General features: G+C 42.7%; 1 protein-coding gene across 2 annotated transcripts; it reads right to left on the reverse strand.

Moving 5' to 3' along the window:
- Window positions 1-1,072: 1,072 nt before the first annotated feature.
- Window positions 1,073-13,372, reverse strand: WBP2NL (WBP2 N-terminal like). Of its 2 annotated transcripts, none has more exons than XM_081928691.1 (8): window positions 13,214-13,372; window positions 9,232-9,340; window positions 7,849-7,984; window positions 6,682-6,774; window positions 6,173-6,382; window positions 5,526-5,666; window positions 4,183-4,259; window positions 1,073-2,944 (listed from the first exon to the last, which is right to left on the reverse strand). In XM_081928691.1, exons 1-8 carry the CDS (start codon window positions 13,270-13,272, stop codon window positions 2,897-2,899), a joined length of 873 nt encoding a protein of 290 aa, XP_081784817.1. In that variant the 5' UTR covers window positions 13,273-13,372; the 3' UTR covers window positions 1,073-2,896. The 2 variants fall into 2 exon arrangements, with proteins under 2 accessions (XP_081784817.1, XP_081784818.1); XM_081928692.1 differs by lacking the exon at window positions 13,214-13,372 and adding an exon at window positions 12,678-12,905.
- Between the last annotated feature and the right edge of the window lie 3,261 nt (window positions 13,373-16,633).

Consider the following 16,633-nt stretch of genomic DNA (forward strand, 5'->3'; position numbering starts at 1 on the left):
ATTCAATACGTTTATATAAAGTAAAAACGGTGGAAGTGTAACAGTGGGAAACTTCAGTTGTACAGAGGCAGAACTGGAGCTGAAGGAGCCTTTGGGACTGGTAAAGCTGCTATAAAATACACCCCAGAAATTAGGAACCTAAGAAGGGCAACCTTATCCAAAAGAGGCAGTAACTTTGGGTGATAGATTTCAGGACGGCCGCTATCTTCCCATTGTCATCTGTGGAAGGGGACGGGAGATATGCAAAAAAAGCCGGGAGTGGCATGCTAATCAAAGTAAGGCACAGGAGCAGATTCCACATGCAAGCTATTATTTTGGCAGCAGTTTGTTAGGATCCACTTAGTCAGACATACAGTGGTACCTCAGGTTACATATGCTTCAGGTTACAGACTCCGCTAACCCAGAAATAGTGCTTCAGGTTAAGAACTTTGCTTCAGGATGGGAACAGAAATCGTGCTCCGGCGGTGCAGCAGCAGCAGGAGGCCCCATTAGCTAAAGTGGTGCTTCAGGTTAAGAACAGTTTCAGGTTAAGAACAGACCTCTGGAACGAATTAAGTACTTAACCCGAGGTACCACTGTACTCAAATTAGGGTTCAGCATCTCTTTGACTAATGTAGGCTCCTGCACGTGTTGTATAGCGATGAAAACTACAGGTTACCAAAGGTGTTTCAAACTGGTGGCAGCCACAATCTAACATGAATATTATAGGCTACCACTTGATGAGCCAGCCATCACTGCTCTCATTTTACCTTCTGCAATCATTTTTTGTCAAAATGAAAAACGACCATCTAAAACCACCTTTCTGCTTGTGTCAAGGTCTTTTTGTCTTAGGTTATCCACCTACCTCTAGAAGTATATTTTATAGGAATCAGATGAAGGACAAAGAACTGAGTAGCAGTTTAAAATGGAATGATTAATGCTGTGTGTCAAGCTCTGGAAAGCCTCACGTACTTCATGCCAGAACAGTATTTAATACAACTCCTTTAGAAAGAAACTCTCCCCCACCCTCTCTCTCTCTGACATGCACACAAAAAACCAGGTTGTCCACACAATCACCACAGATACAAATATAAAGATTTCAATACTTCTGTATTAAAGTGCAATCCAAAAATATTACAGAGGAAACTATTAAGTTATGGAAAGTGGTTAAGCTTCTTGGATTTAGATTAAAATGGATATTAGAAAATTTCACCCTATGCCTGCTATACTGAGTAATAATCTCAGTTACTAAAGGGAAGATGGTCAGAAAGGGATTCATGAACACAAACTAGTATGAGTGGCTCTTGCAAAATATAGCCCCTTTAGAGGTGAGGAAAAGATATCCTAAGAGATTAGGCTTTACTTAAGTTATATTTTCCATTATATGTGGAGCAAGAGTTCTCTTTGGAACAGATAAGAGGGGGGATCATCATGTGAAAAATAAAAGTTAAACCAGCGACAGTTTATGTAAGCAACCACAATATTGTGTGCTGCTTGCTGGCAAACATCCTTTTAGCCCTTCCTAACTCATTTGCCATCTCTTCCAACTTTGCTCAAAAGCAAGTCTGACACGCCTTTCTCTATTTCAAAGTGAGTTTCAATACTTCCCCTCTCACCCACATCATTCACCATTTAGCCCTTTCTAGTTACATTAGTGCCTAGCTCAGCTGGCTGAGCAAGGAGAAATGGCTTCACTATCTATCTCAGGAGTTTGCTAGAATAATAGCTCTTTTCTATAAAGTACTCTCCTATTAAATAGACTCTGCTGCACTTGCTGCTACTGGGTACCAAGACATTCAGGACCTGGATTGGGCTGGTTTCCAGGAGACCAAGACATTCTTGCTTGGGTTGTGTTTCCAGAATGCTTGACGGGTGGGTTGCTCTTATATCTGTACCCTATACTTTTTGCTTAGCTTCACCCCTCAACTCCAAACTACTAATTTCATAACGCCACATCTTTGGTTCCAGTTCAGATAAATTGATCCTTTCCAGGTTTCTCAGCTGCACTAAGAATTAGATGAGCAGACAGATAGTCTGGCCTCTCTTGAATGTGAGACCTTCTCAATATCCCCTATACCAAAAGACAGGATACACTTTTAGAGACACTGATCCAACAGTCAAAAGAGAAAGCAGTAGAGAAACCTATTACATGTTATTTCACATGATTGTAAGTTTCCACCAGGCATCCCTTTTGCAAGGGATAGGTTGCAAAAGTGTAGAGAACATGTTTGTTGCAGAGCCAGATGCAGTTTCATCATGATAAGTTGGAGATGCACCGACATATTCAAAAAGACAGCTACTGGTTAGCCCTTTGGTTGCTTCCCCAGGCCATCTTTTTGTACACCACTGGAGATTTCCCCATAAGTCCTCTCTGCTACTTTCCTAGAAAATAAGATAAGCCTCCACATATTTATAGAATTCCCTCTCATGCATTAAACTGCATGGAATTTTTTTTAAAAAATGCATGGAGTTAACACAGTTGTAACATGCCACACTGATGCTCACAAGCAGAGATGCATGGAAGCAGAATACTCCTGTCATATTCCTATCTGTGTGTCATTATACGAGTGTTTTTGTTCCATACAAAGAGCTTCAGTATTTCATTCCTACTTATGTGAAGTGGCTTCATTTGCATTATGCATATTTCACCTCTCCTGTCAAACCAAGGGCTAAAATAGTCATGGCTGTTCTATTCTGGTCTCAGGAGAGAAAGTAAGTACTCAGGAAAGCAATACTGTCACTGCTCTTTTGTATTGCCATGAGGAAAGTTTCAAGAACAGCGGGTGTTGAGGAGTCACCCAACATCGTGCAGGTTAGTGACACAGTATGACCTAGAGCATACAGAACCAAGAGGAGGCAGCAGCAATGGCAAAATCTTCTAGGACAAAAACATGGGAGGACAGCCCCTGGGCTCTTCTCAGTTATTCTTCTTCTCCTCAGGTGGTGAATAAGGAGGTGGTTGATCCTAAATTAAATGGAGACAGCATTAATGTGGCACATCCACGGTACATGGGTCGCCTTTTTTACAAAACACATCAAAACTTTGCTCATTTCATAGTTTCAGCACACTATCATCATGCTTGGGGGGCCATCATGTTCAAATGGGCAAGACATCGAATATGAGGGTCCTCAACCCACAAGGTATCTTGCTCTTCTCTCAATACAAGTTTAAGTCCAGTACCCCCTAGCAATACACTTCAAGATGGAGTACACAATTTTATATAACCTGCACATGCCAGTGATAGGATGGCACTTAACACATGGCTGCAATGGCACCTTTTTTTTTAAAGGAGGGGTGCACTCTGGATTGTCTTAAGTAGTGTAATTTAACTAATTTAAGGTTTACTTTGTTTTAATGCAGCCTTTCCCCCTTAGAATTCAAGACTCTCTCTGTCTCTGTCTCTGTCTCTCTCTCTCTCTCTCTCTGTGTGTGTGTGTGTGTGTGTGTGTGTGTAAAACTTCCACTGAAATGGCTCTTTATCGCAGCTTTATAGCTTACTGAGAGTGAGACAGAACATTAATCACATATACTAAAAACCAAGCAAGAACAAAAACCTAGTAATACAAATGAGGTTATTACTTGTAACAAAAATTGTCTTGCTGGTTAAAGAAATAAGCTACAGTGAGCATTTCTCACATTATTCCAAGCTAGCATCAAAGCTAAAAGGAGAAGTGGGTCAATCAAATAATCTTGTACCAAGAAAGTGGATGCCATCTTGTGTCAGATTTGGATGTATTTGAAGCAAATTATGAAACTGCAATATGTTTCATAGATTCTGATTTGCCTCTCATGGATTTTATGTTATTTGTGATCTTTTCCAACAGAGCTGCATTCCAAAATTCATCATACCATCTGTCTTCAGATAGTTAACCAGCCTCCTTAATGCGATATCATGAGCTTGGCAGCCACGAGCATGAAGTAAAGGAGGCCCTTGTAGGGAAGGTCCTCACTGACGTTTATGCAGATGGAGAATAGGCAAAGCTCAAGGTCCCTATGTGCTGTTACATTTGGCCCTCCCATTTTTTAGTACGGCTGGTATCTCTACTACAGGAAGCAAAGATACCAAGTATGCTTACTGTGCTGTAAGAAGCTGTACTGCATACTTCAACCAGTTGCAAGTTATGTCCAGCTGATTGCTAGCATAGCAAGAGTTCTTGCCATTTCTCCTCCCTATATACATCAGACCTAGTGAGGTTCCTTACCATAGGCATGTAGACATTGTGCGGATTAGCCGGGTTATAATATGCACTGGAAGTTGCCTCTGTTGCTTTGTTGCCACCTAGTGCAGAAGGAAAGAATCAAGCATCTTAAAAATACAAAAATCCACACTATTTATATTCACAAAGCAAATGCTTTGTTTTAGCACAATGTTTTAGCACAATTTTTAGATTAGACAAAAGAGCAGATTCTGCAGTGTCAGCAAGAAAGAATTAGGATATGACTAGACTAGCAGTTGGTTTGTGGACATGCTGAACAGCATTCATTCTGAGGAGACAGGGAACAGGAGAAAAGATGCCACAATGACCACAGAGACAAAGATCAAGAAACAAGATTTTAAGAGAGAGAGGTATCCACTTATACAAATAGTAGTCCCAACAGGTTTTTGCAGGATTAGGTAGCCACCTGGAATTTAGACCGATTGTATTCTGTTAACAAGCATTCTGGGATCCTAAAACCTTCTGAGAGCTTGCTCAGGACCGCAATACCTCAAGGACCGCCTCCTTCCATATGAACCTACCCAGACCCTGAGATCATCTTCTGAGGCCCTCCTTTGTGTGCCCCCTCTTCGAGAGGTTCGGAGGATGGCAACACGAGAACGGGCCTTCTCTGCAGTGGCTCCCCGTCTGTGGAATGCTCTTCCCCCAGGGAAGTTCGCCTGGTGCCTTCATTACAGTGGAACCTCTGGTTACGTACTGTCCTCCTTGCGAATGCTTCGGGTAATGAGCTCCATTAACCTGGAAGTAGGTCTCCTGGAAGTGAACTTTGCCCCAGGATGCGAGTGGGAGACTCGCAGCAGGAGACCCCATTAGCAAAAGCACACCTCAAATTAAGAATGGTTTCGACTTAAGAATGGATCTCCAGAATGTATTAAGTTCATAACCGGAGGCACCACTGTATACATCTTTAGGAACCAGGCAAAAACGTTCCTCTTTAACCAGGTATTTGGTTGATCCAATTTACATCTCATGCCCTTTTAAAATGTGTTTTTTATGGGGGGCTATTGGTTTGCTGTTTTTATTTTTATTAGGTATTTTGTGGTTTTATATCTTGATTTTATTCTGTGAACTGCCCTGAGACCCCTGGGTATAGGGTGGTATATAAATTCAAATAGAGATAATAATAATAATAATAATAATAATAATAATAATAATAATAATAATAATAGATTCACAGCTTCCTTGGCTGTCATGGCTATTAGAACAGGGTAACTCCTCACGCTCAACCGCTCACCTCTCTTCAACATAGAAATTATTCAAAACCTTTAAAAAAGATACACTGGGAGACTGATCCAATCACACACACCCCATACTAAACGGAAACTTACCTGGCATTCCTGGCTCTGTCCAGGTTCTAGGAGCTGAAGGTCCTGCCTGAGATGGGGCCGAAGGTCCTGCAGAAGGGCCAGGGTATGGAGGAGGCGGTGCCATGTACATGGAGTTCATCCCAGGAGGTGCTGGATACATGCCTGACGACAGATAACAGATGCCATCACAGAAATATTCAAGGAGGAGCAGTTCACCAGGACAGGATTTTCCCATGCTGCATTTCATCCGCTTTCCCCATATATGTTACATGCTTAAACTGAGACAATTGCTGTTCAAACTACATAGTCCATACTGATCCAGCAACTGTTCCCACTGGTTGGATAGAAAGCAAGGCAGCAGCAGAGGCTGAGTCACCACATACAGATGTACTGTGGAGAATGTACCTACTAAAACAATGCATGTAATACTCGAAGTCAAGGACTAAGTCTTACTTTGTTTAGCGAAATGACCCAATCCACGTTTAGTGTGCTCCAAGCATTCTACACTGAATAGGATCCCCTCCACTTTTGTGTTACTGTGGATATTCTCTAAATTTGAGCATTAGTCATCTCACCTACATGCAATAGTTATATATTTTGTCTGGTCGTATATACTACTGCCCTTTTTTTGAGTGACATTCTTTCATGCAATCTGCTGGAATTTTTACCTGGAGGAGGAGCATATGGATATCCCATAGGTTGTGCAGCAGGTCCATATCCATTCATTTGTGCAGGCATATAACCGTATGGTCCTGGTGGTGGTGCGGCATAGGCCCCTGGTGCAGGTGCATATCCTCCTGGAAAAGGCGGAGGGGCATAGCCCCCGGGAACAGGTGCATAGCCATAGCCAAAACTCTGGGCAGGTACTCCCCTAGAAGCTGAAGAGGAATATGTTCAGTAAGCTAAAATCAGCACATGAAACCCTGGACTTCTTATGACAATGTCTTAAATCAGTCTACATTTAATTGATTAAGGCAAAATTATCTCCTTTCCCTTGTTGATGTTTTTGCCAGTTTTGCACCTAGAGCAGGACAGAACCATGAGGATGAAAATGAACAGGTCAGTTAATGGAGGCAGCCAGACTAACTAAGGGCCAGCTACTGCTAGCAAAACCAGAAAGCAAAGCAAATACAGATTAAGCAGCAAATGGCATTGGGGGCGGAGGAGAGAATCTTACCATCACTAGCAAGTTTGAACATCAGTTGCCCAAACTCTATGGCACCTCCACTGAAGAAGCTCATCTTAAATGACGCCTGTCCTTCCCAGCCACCTGAGAAAAACAAGTCAGGTTAAATTTTAATTAAGACAGCTTCCCAAGAGATTGCAAAGATAAAAGTTAACAGAGTTAATTTGGACCCATATGCTTCTGGGCAAATGAAAACATTTGTATTTTAATTTGATGGCACGAAAGGTAACTAAAACAGATGGGGAAGCTCTAGATGTTGTTTGACTTCAGCTGCCACCAGCCCCAGCCAACAAGGCCATGAGTCAGGAATGATGGAAACTGTAATCTAACAACACCAAGGAGGGGAGGGAGCACAACAGGTTGATCACTTCTGGGTAAGAAAGTGAAATCAAGAATAGTTCCAACCAAGTTATAGTATTAACACCAGTATTAACCCATCAAGTACTTCTCCTGCTAACTAGGTTTCACCCCCTTACAGATACAAAGAAGATTCATCTTATTTCAGGTAGTATGAAAAAAATAGCTATATAAAATTAGTATTTGATTTGATAAGGCTGGAGGATGGGTAACTTGATTCAAAGACTAGTAAGTCAGATGTTTTCCATGGATTTATTAATTTAATCAGGGTCTGGAACTTAACTAGAAAGTAAAATAAGAATTTCTACCAGCAGAATCTTTTACTGTCTTATTCCAGCAAGCATCCTTCATAACTCGGCAAGAAAATATTTGCTGAATTGAAAGTTTTTAAAAAATATGTTTCTGAAATAAAACAACTTTTTCCTCTTCCCAAATCAAGCTATAATAATAAAAAGACTGAAGTGAAAATCCTCATCGCTACACTAGTTACAATGAAAATAATGATTTGCAAGCCAAGAGGATATGTTCATAAAAGGAGTGCTGAAACACAATCAAACTCGGCAGGGAGGGGTGTGTTTTTAGTAAACACACAAACTCACAGGAAAAACTCATTTCTATCATGTGATATTCACATGAGACACTGCCCCACATTTCCGATGCAATCATGCTCTTCAAGACCAATGGAAAGGGGGGGGGGGGGAAGACCAATGGAAAATAAATCACTGAAGTAGATTTTGCACAACTTGCGTTAAACTCAGTGATACAATAAATATATTCGTCACCACAAGATGTAGTACATACCTCCAGGTTCTGCTTCTATCACTCCTTTGATATAATTGGCAGAAAATACGGGCTGTTCAATGGAGCATCCTTTCACCTTGTAGAAGGGCATCATGAAGGACATCATTGGGTCCTTGCCCTTGGACACAAAAATAACCTGCAATACATTTAATTATCAAACTTATACCACGTGCTGTCTCTTCTATACAAGGCCCAAAGCAGTTAACACAGGGATAAAAATATGTAATATAAAACTACGTACGAAACAATCCAGGACAAATAACTAATTCTTCAAAGTGAGAGAAAGCCAACCCCTCATATCAAACCATCAACTGAAGACTTAAGTCAGGAAATTTTATTTAATATTTATTAAAATAAATGAAAAAAATAAGGAATCATACCAGTTTTCTACAGAAGTCCCTCCACCCACTCAAATGTCTTCATCCTTTCCCTAAATGTCTACAAAATTGGGCTGCGACAGGCCTCTTTTAAGAGCATGGAGGTTCCCCACTAAGACCTCTCACTGGCAGTTTAGGTAGAAGGTGGTAATCTTTTTCATCTTGAGGCCAAATTCTCTTCTGGGGAACCTTCCAAGTGCCACATGCTCTTTCTGAACACTCTAGAGTCTGCTAGATTCTACACACTCTTTCTGTCCTCCATCCTGGCACTATCAGAGTTCAAGGACACATTCCAACCAGGCAAAAACAACAACACTGCTTCTGGAAGGTTCAAAGTAAGGCCAGTGAGGTGGGGGCTGGAAAAAGGAAGTGGCATTCTATACCAGCAGAAGTTTCTGAACAGTATTTAAAGATAGACTTATGGAGAACATCAAACAACCCACAAAAACAGTTTTCATCTTGTGTCAGTCAGAATGCCTTCTTGTATCTTAAGCCAACATGAAATTTCAGAACAAAATAATCTACAAAATTTCAGAATTTGTAGTAGCCATGCTGAATACCTGAAAGAAGAAAACTACTTCTACTCTATGATTTCAACTACAGCCATACCTCGGGTTGAAGTAGTTTCGGGATGAATATTTTCGGGTTGCGCTCCACGGCGAGCCGGAAGTAATGGAGTGTGTTACTTCCGGGTTTCGCAGCTTGCGCATGCACAGATGCTAAAAAATGATGTCAAGAGCATGCGCGGAAGCACCGAATCGCGACCCGCAGACACGGGTTGCGTTCGCTTCTGGATGCGAATGGGGCTCCAGAACAGATTCCATTCGCATCCAGAGGTACCACTGTAATGTAGAAAAAAAAAATACCTACACTAATAGTATAGAAAAGAATGTACTGTAGAATCTCACACTAGCTGTAGTTAGATAAACTACAAGTGATTGCTGTCCTGACTGAATGACCCTTCAAAAGATGTCTAAGATGCAACTGGCCCTCACTCAAGACTTACCCTGTAAGGAGTGAGAAACACCATTCCTTTCTTGGTGCCTTTGAAGATCTCTGGTTTGCCAGTCACATCAGAGAAGGTCAGCTCCACATCTTTACAGTGCTTGAGAATGCTTCAGGGAAGGAGAAAAAATATGGCCGCATGAGCATTTCTTAGTGGGCTATGCAAAACATGCCAGTACTGATCGGTGAAGAACCAACTCTACTATACTCACTGGGAGAGCCACTGCCAAGCCCAGACAGCCATTCAGAAAGCAAAACCCAACTCAGCAGATATATTTGCTTTCCCCTTCAGACACTAAACGGGAACACAATTCTCCTGACATTTCAAGTCTAAAGCAGGACACGAGAGAATCCAGTCAACGGGATTCACCTAAGAAGGGCTTCTACTTGTGCAAAGGGACTCCCCCCCCCCATAGTCCTAACTGAGGGTTGTATCCAACCATGTTACTCAGTTGACAAGAAATCTTCAATTAGTGAACAGGAGAAAAAGCAGGTTAGCAATTCGCCTCCCCTTCCCCAGCCTCCCCAAGTCTGAAGAACTGATTTTGGCTGTATAGGGGGAATTACAAAAAACAAACAAAAATCCTTCCCCTTACTGCCAGCTGAGCGGTACTGGGAGCTCTATCCTGACAAGGCAGATCCCCATGTGATGTGCTCTACAGCTGCCTCTCATTTTGCATTCTTCCAAGTGTGTGCCGAACACTTGCTAATATTAAGGCTATGGAAACTCCCATATGAACAGTCTTTGTTCTCATCAGGATACCCCTAAACCATTTCTTGTTCAGGGATATTTTACTGGTGACCTACTGCTCACGAACAGGTTATGAAAGAACTGTGCAATGCTTTTCAATTTAGCTCTCTCACTGACCAGCTAAGAATCATGTGACTGATTTAACTCGCTCTGGCTTCCCTTCCAGCTCTTTTGTTAGCCCAGAGCCAATTAGTGAGAGTTTTCTAAGTCAACTGAATTTCATTCTGCCAACAAGGTTTGTGTGCTCTGTTCTGTAACTGGTCTTGTGGCTTATAGTGTCAGGTTTTTTGTTATAAGCGATCCTGAAGCACAGGTGCTGTGGGACAAAAAAATTAATAAATAATAGATCAAATGATGCACTAACAGTCAATACAGTGGAAACTTAAACTTGTTAATAATTAAGTTGAAATCATTATTCCTGTTGTGACTGTCGTTTATAGGTGCTCAGCTCATCTTTCAAAAATGCAATGCTTCCATTGGCTTTCAGAAACTTAAAACAATATGCAACAACATATAAATTTGCATGCAAGCAGGGCCAGCTCATGCATGAGACAAGGCGAGACGACTGCCTCAGAGGGAAGGATCCACAGATCTGATCTCCAAGAAATGCATCGCCTGCTGCTGCTGCTGCTGCAGTGGCCATGACAACTGTGGCACTCTTAGGAGCCAGATCAGCTGTCTTCCTCAGCAGACTCCCTGCCAGATACAGCCTCTAGGCAAATAAGAGGCGCTACCATCCTTGTTCCTGATGTAAATCTTCACTCACCCCTTCTTCCCTGGTGGTGGGGAGGGCATTGTGTGGCTTGCCTCAGGTGCCAAAATGTCTTGGGCCAATCTATTTTCTCCAGCATCTGAAATTCTCCTAACCATGATCTTCTGTTTAGAAAACAAACTGGACTCTGTGCTACACTTTTCATAATTTGCAAGTACAATTAACATGCACTTGGCTTCACCATTACTCTGCTTTTATTGTTCTTGGTCATTCAGCTGAATAATCAACTGAATAATATAATTGTCAATATCCACAGTGAAAGAAGGATACTGACAAGCTAGAACATGTGCAGAGGAGGGCGACTGACCAATAAGATAAAGGGTCTGAAAACCAAACTTTATGAGGAACAGTTAAGGGAGTTGGGTATGTTTAGCCTGGTAAAGAGGAGACTCAGAGGAGATATGGTAGCCATATTCAGATTATCTCAAGGGCTGTCAAATGGAGGATGGAGCAAGCTTGTTTTCTCCTGCTCTGGAGGGCAGAACATGAACCAATGGATTCAAGTTATTAGAAAAGAGTTTCTGACTAAACATCAGGAAGAACTTTCTGACAGAGCAGTTCAACAGTGGAAAAGACTCCCACAAGCGGTGGTGGACCATCCTTCCTTGGAGGTTTTTAAGCAGAGGTTGGATGGCCATTTGTCATGTATGATCTAGTTGAGATTCCTGCATTGCAGGGGGCTGGACTAGATAACTCTCATGGTCCCTTCCAACTACAATTCTGTGATTCTAAGATGGTAGCTCAAATCTCAGCAGTGAGTTGTTGTAGGAACCCTGTGCCAGGAATAGGGACAGCACAGCGAAGGGATGTCTAATCCATTTGACAAATTTAGCTTACACTGGGAAAGTAACATGTCAATTCCAGCAATAACAGGAACAAGGGTAAGAAAGAGATACCAGTATTGTGATGGTTATCAAGAGCTTTTCTGTCTGCCCTGGCCAGACAACAACTATAGTCTCGAAAAGACAACTATGAAGTCTAATAGATCAAATGAACTAGCCAGCAGGCTGGAAGAATTATTTTCCCTTAGATACAATTTGAGGGCCAATCATTCACAAGTTAAGTTTTCTGGCATGCTGCCAATCCAGCAAGTAATTTTTGACAGATGCAGAAAACTGATGCTCACACCACCTAAAAAACCAGTGGTGCTCTGTTTACACATAACAAGGCAGAGAGCAACTTGAATATCACATCCACACCACACATTTAAAGCACATGGCTTCTGCTAAAGAATTCTGGGAACTGTAGTTTACCCCCCTCATAGAACTACATTTCCTAACATTCTTAAACCACAGTTCCCATTATTCTTTGGGGGAAGTCACATGCTTTAAATGCATGCTTTGGGTAGGACCAAAATCACAGCCACATTAATGAGATGTGCTCTGCCACAAATATTTTTGGCCAACTGTTATCAATTGATTATTGTTATCAATAACAATTGTTAACAATTGATAACAATTACCTAGTGAGGTAAAAATTGACACTAAATCCACCTGGAGAACCACACTTGTATACATCAATTCACAGCACCCTTACTTTTAAGATACTTTCCAGTTCTTCATGAGGGAAAAATGGCAAGGTATCTTTATTCAAGAGAGTTCTCGACTGCCCCAAACACTGGATATCTCCTTCACTGTAGGGGATAAATGGCTGCCCACAGCCCATCTGCTTAGTATGTCTCAAATATGCTTCAAAGGAATGTAACTATTTTTAGTATTACTTTGTAAACACTGGTAAAATCGTCATTTTTCTTTTATGCTTCACTGGCACGCTAGTCACTTTATCTCTGGTAAAGTGGCAAACCGGCCGGCGAAATATTAAGGAAATAAATGTACGCTGATCTCCACTCATACTGTGGGGGATCAACGTGTAACTTGCGTGTAGCACATGACAAAGGGAAAGCACGGATTAGGGTCACACCCACCGAGGGCTGAAGAGGAGGAAATGTCACGAACTGAATCAGCCTGCGCAGCAGCTTACGCCTAAGGCACCGACCCCAAGTATGCGAAGGGGCAAGTGGGCGCCGCGGAGAACAGAAGGCCTTACTTCCGAGTAAACACCTTCAGGGCAGCGCTACAAGGGAGCGAGTTTATCTACCCACAACAACACAGATCAAGGGATGTTTACCCCTTAAAACTTTCGCCCCACCCCATAAACATCAACCGGGCAGGAGCCCGAGGGAAGAAGGCACGGGAGGAAGAGGGGCGGGCGGGGAATGCCCTGCGTAACAGCATTCACACGAGCAGTTAACTGCTGCGCGCGTGCGTCACAATCGCAATTCCTGGGGAGAGATTTGGCGCTGCTTTCGGTGGCCGAACCAGGGGCGACTTTTCTCGAGAAGCCGCCCGCGGTCTCCTCCGAAATAAACCCGGGCGAGGGCCCCCCTGGCGACCCCCGAGGCCGGGGATGGCGCCCCCTTCCCCCGCTCCACGTCTACCCTCTCCTCGCTTCCTTAGTTACCTCTCCCCGTTGGGCGGGATCACCCCGCCGCCCGCCGAGTGGTGCCTGTTCACCGCCATCTTCCCGGCCAATAGCGCCGCCGACCGAGACGGCCCTCCTCCCTCGTCCTTATACGAAGCGGCGCTCGAGTGGCTTCGCCGCGGCCGTGACCTCACGGCGCACAGGCCCGCCTCTCGGTGGGGCGGGGAATGGGGCGGGCGCGCCGGCAAAGTGAGGGAAAGAAAGAGCGAGGAAGGAGGAAACGAGCAGAGCGGCGTATCGAGGTCCTTCAGCCGCAGGGACAGGGTCCCCATAGCTTAAAATCAACAAAGAGCCTAAACTCAGCGGCGTATTCAGATCTAACAAATGTATCCCGGACTTAAGGCCTGCATCCCGGGGGGTTGGGCTAGATGACCCTGGGGTCCCTTCCAGATCTACCATTCTAGGATTCTGTTCTGCGACTTCAAAGAGCCCTTTGCTGTGAGATGCCGGCAAAGCGGGGCATGGACGCAACAGCCAACCCACCTCACCTCTCGCCTACCTGCGATTCCCAGCAACGTGTGGCAGTGGGGTGTCAACAGTGAAGTCAGAGGAAAACGAAATGGGTGCGGGGGATACAGACTATTATTATTTTTTTGCATTGCGTTTCCATCTCACCGCAGGAATTACATTTCCTCCATCTAGTGCGCACTCTATATGCTTCATACCTCTGAGGAAGAGGACTCTAGTCTGCCAAAGCTGTGCCACCAGCCATTGTAGTGTTTCAGAGACATTTCTTAGTTGTTGTAGTAGCTAATAAATTTCACTATGTTAAATCTTGTCTCAAGGTATTGAACCCAAACTTATTACAGCCACAATACATGTATTGGTTTTTAAGGTGCTGCATGATTGTATTGTTTTTTGCTGCAGACTAACATTACTGCCCTTCTGGAACCTCTTGATAACTGTGGTGCTATAACATTTTTTTAAATGCTCAAGGCTTGTTTTTCTTACCCTTCTCTCTTTCTGTTTGCATTTAACTTGTTGCTATAGGCCTGGCAACAGTTTGACATATTGCTATATCATATTTAAGAATATGGCGCAATACCTTAAAACAGTTGTACTTGGCTCCAAAAAGTAGTGACTGTTCCACGCCCCTACCCCAATCACAAAACCTTGTTTCATATCCCATCTCCTCTCATGCCTACAGATGTTAGGTTGCTTGTAGGCTTCCTGGAGACAGCTGGTAGACCACTGTGGTAAGAAGGATGCTGGACTTGATGGGTCTGATGCGGCAAGCCTCTCATGTAAATGGTAAAAAACCACAAAACCACAAATTGTGATTTTAGAAGTCCACTTTGTTCGGGATGGAAACAGCAGCTTTACGGTAAATGTCAGATGTGGAGCCCTTTGGAAATATACACAGAGTTCAATTCACAAGGACAGCTGTGACTGTATGATATTAATATTACCTTTGAATCAAGACTATTTTTAATACAACTATGTTGCATTCATAGTGCATGTTGAAGACATAGTCATGCAACCTTGGGTTCCTTAACGTAAAAAGTGTGTTATAACTTCAGCCATACAGCAGGCGTTCTGCTAATTTATAGTTGGTTCATTAGTCTGTCATCGGTGAACTAGGACCAAAGACAAGGTGGCTGCAAACAGTAATATTACTGCCATACAAATTATATACAAGAGGCAGGGAAAAGTGAATCCCCAAATGCATATTTGGGCTAATGGTGGGTTGTGAGTCTGAAAAGGTTGAAGTCTATGGCTTAGAGTAAATGACAAAATCTACTTAAAAATATTATCAGGGCAACAAGCACATCTAAGATGGCCTTGAACAGTATTTATCTGGAAATGTACTCTCAAAGGACTAGGATTATTTCATAACATATTATCAACTCTCATACAACCAGGCCTGTGCCGTGGGGGTGGGCAGCAGGGACCACTTGCCCGAGGCTTGGAGGGCTAAGGCAGCCAAGAGGGGTGGCACTAGGGACTGGCGCCTTTTCCCCCTTTTCTTGTTCTTCTCCAAGCTGGGAAAGTTCCAGCCCATTGTTGTAGGGTTATAATATAGGTGACACAATAATGCTGAAAGTAGGTGTCATGTGTACCAACTCTGACCCAAATGGAGTGATTGTGTGTGTGTGTGTGTGTGTAAGGAAAACTAAGCAAATAAACCAGTTGTTCAAAGAACGTTTTCTTTAATCCGACAATAGAACACAGAAAGTTAAGTCTAGCAACATTTACATCACTGGTATGTGTCTTTTTGTCATTTATCTCAACCAGGACTGGACAGATGACAAGAGGACTTCATTATGATACTTCCATAAGCTAGAGGCACCAGGAGAATCTAGGCTACGTTCATTTACCATGCTTGTATTAGTTTCTCTGCCAGAAGAAGAAGAAAAGAATCTTAGTGTAATCTACAATTATCCATGAACTTGCTTGCAAGAGGATCTAGATTTCCAAAATACCTTGGGTACATCTCAGTATGCACAATGACAGTGTAGGATTTTCAGAGACTACAGTAGGATTCCACTAATACCTTTTTCTCTGCACCTGTGTCTCTTTTATGGCCTTGTTGTCTAGATCCACGTGTAACATTAAAGAACCTCAAAAAGACGGAAGCCAAAATATTACTATGGGGCATTTGCTTTCTTATTACTTTTATAACAGTAGCAGTAGTAGTACTGTAGTCATAGTCAGCAGACTGCTATTTAGGGAGTTTGTGTGTCTTGGGTGGCATTTGATCTGGGCAGATTGGAATGGAGCAAAAGATAATTTCATATTAGTAAATACCACTAGCTGCAGCAAAAGGCTATGAACACCATAGCATTCTCAGCTAGAAAAGCAAATATCCATATTGACAAGGAGTGTGCGCATATCTCTGCTTTTTCCTTTTATGGACAGCATTTACTATAGCATGTAAATTTAGATTTGCTATAATATAAATGGAAATTTTCTTAAAGTAAATGGACCTGCTCAGCTCAGCCTGAGGGTGAAACTGTAACGTTAATCTTGCTATGCAGCAAAGTGACGAACAATATTTTACCGTTTAGATTGATGCAGGCAGAAATTGTTCAACAGAAATTAAAACCATTAAAACTTGGATTTGGAGTTCTCAGACCACAGTTCCTCCGCCAAGGAAAACAAATCTGCATTCCTCACACCTATTGGTCCCATGTACAAAGTAAAATATAGCCCTATAGTCACCAGCAGCTAAATCTTGAGTGAAAATAATTTCCCTTTGACTGGGTAGTCAAGTGCACCAAACCTTCATCAGACAGTAGCATCAATGCCTGAAGATGTAGATTTAGGATGAAGCTACCACTCTGGAAGTTTTACCACTATGCTTGAAATAAAAATAGCCGAAATGGATAAACATCCATGGCTTCCAGCAGCCTTGACTACAAGCAATGCACATTTTACAGCTGCCACATGGAGATGGAC

This window comes from Podarcis melisellensis (genome assembly GCF_964234715.1).
Source record: "Podarcis melisellensis genome assembly, chromosome: 10".
In the NCBI taxonomy this organism is placed as follows: Eukaryota; Metazoa; Chordata; class Lepidosauria; order Squamata; family Lacertidae; genus Podarcis; species Podarcis melisellensis.